Source organism: Phodopus roborovskii, unplaced genomic scaffold, assembly GCF_943737965.1.
Source record: "Phodopus roborovskii unplaced genomic scaffold, PHOROB, whole genome shotgun sequence".
In the NCBI taxonomy this organism is placed as follows: domain Eukaryota; kingdom Metazoa; phylum Chordata; class Mammalia; order Rodentia; family Cricetidae; genus Phodopus; species Phodopus roborovskii.
Genome location: NW_026126409.1, coordinates 13,924,633 through 13,934,909, shown reverse-complemented (window position 1 = coordinate 13,934,909; position 10,277 = coordinate 13,924,633). Strand labels below are relative to the sequence as shown.

Here is a 10,277-nt window from a genome sequence, read left to right as displayed (position 1 = left end):
GACCTATTTTAGGACCCCATTCAGGCTTGAGAACCTTGCAGTCACTCAGAAGGGACCGGGCAGGCCCCTTATTACACCTCCTGTCCATCCCTGCATCCAACTTCATCTGTGGCCTCTACCTCTTCCCTTAGGCATCGGGTTATCTGCATCTTCCCAAACTTTATGCCATGAACGACACTAAACAAGTGAAGCAACAAGAGAATCCAGCACTGCAAAGCGGGGCTCAAAACAGCATAGCAAAAATGTCTTCTGAATCAGCGAAGCCTTAAAGTGTTGGCATGATGGATTGTGGCCAGCAGCCTGGCCTATGCATAGGTCCCTCATTTCCTGCGCCCTCTTTGCCCTCTGAGGGGGGCCCTAATCCACTCTCTTTCAACCCCCCCCCCCAGCAGCTGGACAGTGGAGTTGCCCAGCTGATCCTGTCCTAGGCTGCACCCTGCTCCCCGTGGTCTTGTTTCTCAGGCAGGTTGAGCACAAATGGAAACAGTACACCACGGACATCCAGAGGGGACCCCAGGGGCTCGGGCTCAAAGCTGCCACCAGGTCCCATTTCGCCGCCAGCCTCAGTGTCCTGCGAAGGCACATAGCGCCAGGTCCCCGCGCGGCTCACACAGTAGATGGTACGGTCTAGGGCAGCGCAGCGGAAGGGCTGCAGGCCTGATGGTGCGCCTGGAGGGCGCAGGTGCACAGCACACTGGTTCCATTGCTTGGCCAGGCAATGGTAGCGGAAGACGCTAACCCCGCCACCTGTGCTGACCGCAGCCTGAGCATCACCGCGGCTCCCGCACAGGTCAAAGCGATAGAGGAAGCCGTCGAGGGCCACCATGTCAGCAGAGCGCTCTCGGCTACTGCTACAAGGGCACTCCTGCCACTCATCGCGCCGAGGGTCGTACTTCAGCAAGCGGTAGAACAGCGAGCCTCCGGACACGTAGATCTCGCCGTTGCAGGTGGCAGCCTCATGGGCCACTGCGAAGGCGCCCCGGGGCAGCGGGGCCACCGCGGTCCAGCGGTCCGCTCGCGGGTCATAGCGCTCCACGCTGAGCAGGCACTCGCCGCCCACAGCGTACAGGTGGCCGTCCAGGGCCAGCAGCTGCACCTGAGAGCGCGCCTGGCGCAGCGGCCGCACGGTACTCCAGCAGTCGGTGGCCGGGTTGTAGCAAAACACCTGGTCCGACGGGCGCGCGCGGCCATCAGGACCCGCAGGAGCCACACCGCCCGCCACGAAGAGGTAGTTAAAGAGTACGCAGAGGCCGCAACCGCGAGTTGGCGCACCCTCGGGCAGCCGTGTCAGCTCGCGCCACTCTCCCGCTTCGGCCTGGTAGCAATAAACGGCCGCGTCCCCGCGCGACTCGGCGTCCCCGGACGGGCTCTGTGGACGGCTGCCCGCGCGCTCCCCGGTTGGTCCGAGCGCAGCGGCCAGCAGGCAGGCGCGGCCCGAACCCAGGCGGCGCCGCAGCAGCAGATCGCGCTCGGCACCGGACAGGCGGCCGAAGACGGCGGGCTCGCGCAGCACTTCCAGGTAATGGTCGCTCATGAAGCGGTAGGCGGCGTCGCGCAGCTCGCTCAGCCGCTGCCGCTTGCCGGCGCTCAGCACCTCGTAGCAGTTGTCCAGGCTCAGATGCGGCGCCATGGCATCGGTGGCGCGCTGCGCAGCGCCGGGCAGCTGGAGGCGGCGCGCGCCGGCCACCACCTCGGCCACGTTGTCTGGCCGCACACCCGCCATGCACCCACTGTATGCGTCTGCCAGCAGCAGCCGCAGAGCCGTGAAACTCACTCCTTGCACCCGCAGCACGTCCCGTGACGCGCGCGCGCGGAAGTAGTCGCTGCGCGCTGCCAGCACTGCCTTGTGTGCCCGCAGCCGGCGACCGGCCACCTCGATGACGAGGTCGGGTTCTCCGTGCGCGGATCCGACTCCGGGTGGCACCGGCACGGGCTCCCCGAGCTCGTCTAGAGACTCCACAGGACGCGCATCCTCGTGGGGGGAAGGGGGCTCCTCCGGCGATGCGGACTCTTCCGGGCGCGCGCACTCTTCCGGGGTCTCCGGGGACGCGGCGCTGCTGACTTCCCACTGCGTCTCCACCACGCACAAGTCGCTGCGATGAGGAGGAGAGGCCTGGGCGCCCTCAGCCGCAGAGGCACGAGACTGCGGAGGGGAGTCGTCCCCGGAGCTGAAGCACAGCGAGGTGCTGAGACTGCAGGGTGTCTGCGCCTGGGACGCAGCGCCCTCCTCCTCGGCTGGCAGCGGCAGGCTGTCCTCTCCCGGAGTCCCGGGCTCAGTCCCCGGGTAGAGAACGAAAGGCGCCACAGAGTTCTCCATGAGTGGGTTGTGGTTGTGTGCAGCCTCTGCCACCTCAGGAATCACACATGCCTGGTGTGGAGGCTGAGAGTTCCTTGCCCTGGGGTCTTTGGCAGCACACCCTTTCCTTGGCACCAGATCAGATTTCACATATGTCCACCCCACCCCACCCTACCCCCGTACACGCCACTCCCACCTTGCCCTTCCCACTCTCCTCTCCTGTGAGGAGGCCGCGCCTAACTCCCACTGAACTTTTGAACTGCAGGATCAACTCTGGCTGTATCCGTTGGGATGGAGGTGAACCAGCCAGCTTGGTGCCAAGGTTTTGTTGCAGTTTGCATGTCCCACAGCCCTGAGCTGTGGCTCTCTTGTACAACTCCTCTGCAGAACTGAGGTTAAATGCATCTGGTCCACCATGGCATGGCCTTCATTTGACTCTGTGAACCCACTGCGTCACCTTGCCTCACAATGCTGTAGCCCCAGGACCAGCAAATCCTCTAGGGGCTGTGAGCACATTTAAATCCTTGGCTTCAGCTCTGGTTTAGTCTCCAGCTGTGCAGCCCAGAGTTCAGCTGAGGTGTGTGTCTGAGTCCTGGGTGGCAGCTCTGCACCTACACTGTCCACCTAGGGAACCACTCCACCTATGGGTGGGTGTCTGGAAAGGCAGTTCCGGTGTGTATCCCAGGCCACCTTCATTTGTCATCTTCATTTGTGGAATGTCATGGTTCCCCACCACTCTCCATATTCTTGCTCCTGTTCACAGAAGGAAAGCAGGGAGATTTGAGTTTTATCATTGAGTGGAATGGTTTTACCCCAGCCCCTCCATCAGAAGCAGTTAGTATTCTGTCTGGTGGCCAAATATCTGATTAGCACTGGAGTTTGGTGGAGAGAAAATGCATAATTACTGTCGCCCTTCTGGCACAAGACTAAGAAGAGCCCAGTTCAGGCAATATGTGGCACCAAAAGAGGCTATGGCCACAGAAAAGTAAACCCAATACATGGCTAGTTGTATAAGTTGGACATCATTAGCTATCAATGTCATGTTTTAAGTTAGTAGAAGTACATTTAGAACCAAGACTGTGTGTTGAGGAAGCACTGTGTGGCTACAAAACCTTGTTAACGATATTAATGTGTTGGCAGTCTCCCTCGGCTTTTCTGGACAACAATTTTATTAAATGACAACAAATATATGTCAAATAGTTGAAATCAGTCAAGGATCTGATCATGGGGCTCCTCCACTTGTCACCCCTGTAGTCATTATTGGGACCAGGTCTCTTCCTCAGGGAGCTAGTTGCCAAATAGCATTAAGGGGGCAAAGGAAAAGCAAGGCAAAGCTGCAGGGGTGTGAAAGGCTGTCAGGGCCCTGCAGAATAGAAGACAGAGTTCTCCTGCACTGGCAAGCACTGGTGTTTGAATCCCTGCCTTGCTGGAGGGGATTCCAGGGCAAGTCAGTGTGGTCAGTTGTACTCTAGCCCTCTGAAGAGTATGAGTGAGAAAAGCTCCAGCTGCCACTAATGTAGACAAAGTCCTTGCTTCCCCAAGGCAATAAGTAACATTCAGGTACTTTCCTTGAACATCTCATCACACACACACACACACACACACACACACACACACACACACACACTTATGTAAATGCTGTTATAGGTTGAATGTGACCTGTCCCTCACAGGCTTATGTTTGAACACATGGTTCCCAGCTAGTGGTGCTGTTGGAGAAGTCTGTCTTTGTATCCCTGAAGTATCAGGCATACCCACCCTTTTAACATTGTAACAGGTTGTTGCCATCTTCAATGTTCCTGCTGGAGACTTGTGTGATGTGGAATGATCCTCTGGTCACTTGAATTGAAATAATAAAACGCTGATTGACCAGTAGCCAGCTAGGAAATGTAGGTTGAGTGACCAAACTAAGGATGATGGGAAGAAGGGTCAAGTCAGAGTAGTCATCAGCCAGACACAAAGGGAGCAGAAGATGAATGTACAATATTAACAAAGGTACTGCTACACGGCAGAGCATAAATAAGGAAAATGTGTTAATTTAAATTGTAAGAGCTAGTTAGTAATAAGCCTGAGCTATTGGCCAAGCATTTGCAATTAATATAAGCCTCAGAGTCAGTTATTTGGAACAAGGTGGTTGGAACAGAAAATATCTGTTTACACCTGTGTGGTCAATTTAACCTACTGCTAAAAAAAAATATCCCCTCGTGTTTTAAGTTATGAATATGATTTTGGCTACATTCATTGATATCCTGGATAATGTGTGTTTCGGAGCTGGGGCTATGGCTTGAGAGTTATAACCATATCATTCCCACCTACTTTTTTTCTTTCTGATATACCAAACCCTGGGTAGGCTCTCACCCTCATAGATGAAGCCCCAGCTGTCATACCTAGACCATGGTATAGGTCTTTAAGCAGCAAGCCCTAAAATCCTTCACCCCTTAAGTTTTTTGACAGGTATTTTGTCATAGGGACATAGTAACATAGAAGTATGTATTACGCATCACTCCCACACACACCCAGTTCCTCCAGCCACTTTGCCACTGACATTTATCATAGAGACATTTGGTTCCCTCCATGCCAGATCTGTTTCACTTAGCATGTTCTCTCTGCCCATGGCACTAAACTGAGATCCTCAGGAGAGGTTATGCTAGGTAAGTTTGGGAACCTGAAGCCTTGTTCACCAGGCACATGGGTCAGAGGACTCCAAGGAGGGTACAGGACATGATGTCCTCTAGTTGACCTATGACCTCCATGAGAAGCCTCTATCCAGCTGTCAGTCCAGGGAACAGGAGGACTCATTGGCCCACAGCAATGAGGGTGTGAGGGTGACAGCCAACAGAAGGCAGATGGCTGTCCCAGCACCCCACGACTGTAGAGCTTTTCCTGTGGGCTTAGCTACTGAAGAGGGGTCAAGTCAGAAGCTGGACACACCACGCATCTCTTGTGGGAATGTCTGGAAGCATCAATGTATGAGAGAAAAGTGAAGCAGGCTTTCCTGGTCAGTCCATTCTTGAGGGACAGCAGACCAAGTGTCACCTTTAGAATATCTTCTGACTTGGAAAGTGACTTCAGAAATACCTGGTTTCCTGGCTTCACAGCTGGGGGGGGGGACGACAAAGCAACAGAAGACTCTAAAAGGGAAACTTGGAGCCAGGTGGTTGTGGCACATGCCTTTAATCCCAGCACTCAGGAGGCAGAGGCAGGCAGATCTCTGTGAGTTCTCGGCCAGCCTGGTCTGCAGAGCTAGTTCCAGGACAGGCTCCAAAGCTACAGAGAAACCTGTCTCAAACAAAACAAAACAAAAAACAGAAAAAAGGTAGCTTGGGACTGGCCATTTAAAGGTCCCAAGCCCTGAAGGAATGTTTGGTAAGTGAACATTTTACTATGTCCATAACTAACAGAGTCTCCATGGTGAAGCTATGCTAAGGCAGTGATATAGTCTAGCCTACATCCATGGGACCTGTCTCTGGACCTGTCTCTGGTCAGGGGGCCTGGGATGGAGCTGACTCTAGTTCCTACTCACTCAGGAAAAGGAAACTCAGCTACTTCCCAAAGCATGCTTGGTGAGCTCTTAATGGCTATATCACCCTTACTACCAACAGACATGACCCCAATATAACTTTTGGAGCATACTTCTAGAGTATGGCTTCAATGGTGACCCACTGAGTTCCTCAGCACAGAGAGAGGGGGGGTTGGCTGAGTCCTGTTGTCTGAACATGGCACAATACAACTGTAGCCTCACTCAGCTCCCTCCTCCAGCAAGACCTCTCCTGTCACCTTGTGACAGTCAGCAGCACACACCCCCATCACTGCAGCAAAACCTGTCAGCCACACCTGTTAGTATTTAGTCATTTGTACTCGCCTGCCTTTGGAGTTCTGACAGGGTACGCCCTCAGCTGCTGCCACTAAGAACACCACTTGTGCACATTCACTATGTTCCCTTTTAAAAGGGCCCTGCCCACCTCCCTTCTCTTTCTTCTTTCTTTCCCTCTATCTGTCAGGGTCCCTCCCCCTCCGCCTCTCTTTCCTCTCTCCCAGAGGCCAGTCTCCCCCTCCCCTTTCCCCTTTTTACAATCTTCTTCCTTTATATAAAAAACTCCTCAGCTTGAACTTTGTCACATGCGCTCTCTCTCTCTCTCTCTCTCTCTCTCTCTCTCTCTCTCTCTCTCTCAGGGTTTTTGTTTGTTTGTTTTTAATTACAACACACATTTGTGATGTGAAGCTTGTGCTGAATGGGTCATGAGCAATCTGACCACCATGGTGACCTGCACTAAAGCCAGGGTCTCACTTCAGAAATCTGGTTACCTTAATTGGGATCTCAGGCTGGCTGCACATCTCAAAAGAGACGGAGATATTGAACTTCCCCTCATGCCCAAGGTAGAGAGTCCTTTTGCCTTTTGGGGGTGGTGGTAAAGGAAATTGGGTTTCCTCACTTGATCCTAGTGAGGACAGTCGGCCTATTTCCACACATAAGCCCTTCCTAACGAGCTGTCCGAGCTGTCCGAGCTGTCCGGGCTGTCCGAGCTGTCCTGGGGAACGAATGCCTGAGTTTTCTAACTCTGATGTGAACCCACTTCCCTCTTGTGCTCGTGAAGAGCAGTGTTCAGGGAAGCAACATTAGCTGTACCATTGGAAAAGGTGTGTTTGTATTAGAGGGTTAACTGTAAACCGCAGCAGTTTAAGACGTCACAAACACATAAGCGATTAGGAAGAAAGGGAAGGACTGTGGTTCTGCTAAGCCCAAGCCATTAAATTCCGAACCAAATGGAGGTTTGGAAGTGGAAATTTCCCTGCTTTGTGGAGGCTCTGCAGAACAGCGAGTACTGTCCCCATTCTGGTGAAGTGACTGAAGCCCTCAGTGCGTGCTCCTGACCTTAGGACAGGGTTCTCATTACTACAGAACACTGCTGGGTAGGCACATGCCACCGCAGAGGAGGGGATGAGTGGCAGAGCCTCCTTCCTAACTAGTCAGGGCATCATGCACTACAGCAAGATTTTAGTTAAATATAACTTACATAGCATTTTCTCTTATTGAGTTTCTGTTTACTTAACACTTATGTGAATAAAAAACATAGGATGGTGTGAGGCTTCCCAACGTGGACACTGGGCTGTATGTTTAATGTGGGTATCAGGTTATTCAAAATTAAATGCCATGCTTTGCTATAAGGTCAATTGTTAAAAAGAATCCTTTCTTGTCATTTAGCCAGCTCACTTTAAGTTTGTTGATGGACTTTCAAACCTGAGGTAAACTTCAATAATATGCAGTGCTTATGCGACAAACCTCCCTTGTGTCTCTCCCACATCCTGCCTGTGTCCCCCACACCTACATGACCGCAGCCTCTCTGGGGGAAGATGTCGTTGTTTTGCCTACCTGATGCTTCATAGCCAAGAACCAATAAACTGCAACCAGGCTCCTTGGGCCAGTAGATGAGGCACAGGATGATGTGCTTCTACTCACTGCCCATCTCTCTCCCCACCCATCAGAACCTTCCCTGCTGCAGTAGCTCATGATGAGATAGTGTCTGTCTACCATCTCAGGATGGTGGCCATGCAGGGATGTGATGTTTTGTCAGGGAAGGCAGTTTTGTCTAGGAACCTCCAAAATTCTTACTCCTTAAGCTCAGGTCTCACGGTACCTGCTCCAATCACTGATGGCCTTGGGTACAACAGCCAGAGGTTGCCAACAATGGGTCATTTTAACCATGTGTAGTACTGATGATACAAATCTTCATCTCACTCCTGCAAGAGTGGAATTTAGTAAAATGAAGATCACTGTATTGGTCCATCCCTGGAAAGGAGCTGAGTGGATGAATGGTAACTGTTGACTTTGGGCTAGGGTTACTAAAGGCCATGTTCAGTTGCAGCAGTTGCCTGCCCCACAACACACACACACACACACACACACACACACACACACACACACACACACACACACACACACACACCACATGAAAATCAAAATCACCATTGCTTAAATTCCTCTCCCCTCCCAGAACACAGTCTCTCCTTGCTCCCATCCCTCGCTGTTCTGAGCCCTACCACCTGAGCTGCATGGATTTCTCAGCTCCCCTTTATTCCCCCACACCCTAGTCTGGCCACAGCCAACAAAGTGCAGCTGACATTTGTTTCCTTGTATGGAGGAACAGCACCAAACACCCCAAACCCTCACACTATACAGGTGAGGCAGCCAGTGCGTGAAGTATAGGCTCTTCCCCAATTTCCTGATTCTGTGAAGTCTGAGCCACAGTGACGGGAACCCTCAGCAGTTCACAGGTGCAGTGGAACCCCAAGAAACCTGCATTTTCTGGGAGAAACACCCCACTGTAGCACTTTTGAAAGGGGAGAATGCTTTGAGCCATACATCCCCTAAATTCAATCACTGGGCAAATTGTGCAGGGTCTGTAGGCGCCTGTGGTCTCTGACATAAAGCAAGCTGACACTGCTGCAGATTGTGTCTATGTTCAAAGCATCCCCTGCTGCTGTCCTGCACACCCTGTATGTCTGTCACGTATGAGCTAGGACTACAGCAGTTGACATCCAACTGTTTATTTCAGCTCTAGAACAGAAGCAGTGAACTCAGAGGGTTCATCCCTCATCATTGTTACTGTCCCGTTGGGGAAGAGTATCACACCTAGCAAACATTCCCTTCAGTCCAGATGGGATGCCAGTCACTATGTTCATGGCCATATTATGGCAAGCACAGTGCAGACACCCCGAGGCCAAAAGAAGCTTGAGAGTAGGTTTAGGATGACCCCAGAGAAAGCATTTACCCAAGTACACTTTAAACTGGAATTGAGGGAAAACACGTCCTGGTTAGGGTGTGTGTGTGTGTGTGTGTGTGTGTATGTGTGTGTGTAAAACTCAATACATAAGTTTAAAAAAAAAATCTAAGGAATGAAAATCATAGGAGAGAGAACACTGGACTGGGTCAGGTCCCACCTTCATCTGGTTGCAGGGTTCTGAGGTCTGCGAGCTGCATCCCACTAGTACTCATCTGGACACACCCCACAGCTGTTGCACCCCACCAGAACTCATCTGGACACACCCCCACAGCTGTGGCCACCACTGCAACTACGCACAGGAGTAGCAGGACAGCTACCATTGCCTTGATAAGAGAAAATAAAATGCTCTGTGCTCAGAAATATAAGGTGCATGGTCTCAAAAGACCAAAGGAAGCCCAGCCGTGGTCCTATTATTACCTTACACAGCCCACCGGTGGCCTTGGAGAGAAGTGCTGAGGCACTTGGTATTCCTAATCCTCAGGTTAAGTGAGCTAATGGGGCTTATTCACAGTCATGGTGTTAAAGGTTTGCACTCAGTAATATTCTAGCTCCCAGGGTTTCATCTTATTTACACCATGATGCTCAGGCCAGGCCACACTGCCTACCAGAGAGGAGGCAGGATCCCTTCCCCCCAGTGCCCTTGACCATCACCAGCTGGGAGCTATTTGGAAGGATCTGAAGTATCATGTATAGAGATGTTTTCCCTAATTAAATTGGACACCAGGTCATGAAATAATAGATGTCACAATCTGTTTCCTCCACCCAGCTGTGGATGTTTTTATGTCCATCTGTCCTGAAACACACCCAGGGCTCAGCTTCACATCCTACAGGAGGCATCTTCACTTTGATGTGAGATGCCTAGAGTACCACACTTGAAAGCAGATGGAAATAAAGGTCACTGCCCAAGGATGGGAGTGTTCAAACCTGAAGTACAGAGCAACCCATTCACTCTGGTACAAGATAGACAAACTCACTGGGATCACATTTGGCTATATGGACAGAAAAGGGTTGAAATTAAATTCTCAAAGCATCCGCAGGCCTCCTGTGAGGACATATGCCCAGACACAAACAGAATATTCTGCCTCTCCTGGTGACTCAAGTGAAATTAGAGACTTGGAGAACAAAGCATGAACACCAGAATCACCAAGATCTGAAAAAGACATACAAACTCCAAGTCTATCTTCCATTTATAGCTATAAC

The 10,277-nt window shown here is 51.6% G+C and overlaps 1 protein-coding gene across 1 annotated transcript; it reads right to left on the bottom strand.

Annotated features, from left to right (window-relative positions):
• Window positions 1–380: 380 nt before the first annotated feature.
• Window positions 381–2,481, bottom strand: Kbtbd11 (kelch repeat and BTB domain containing 11). Its single transcript, XM_051182078.1, has one exon. The coding sequence runs from the start codon at window positions 2,315–2,317 to the stop codon at window positions 425–427; it is 1,893 nt and encodes a 630-aa protein (XP_051038035.1). The 5' UTR covers window positions 2,318–2,481; the 3' UTR covers window positions 381–424.
• Window positions 2,482–10,277: the final 7,796 nt, after the last annotated feature.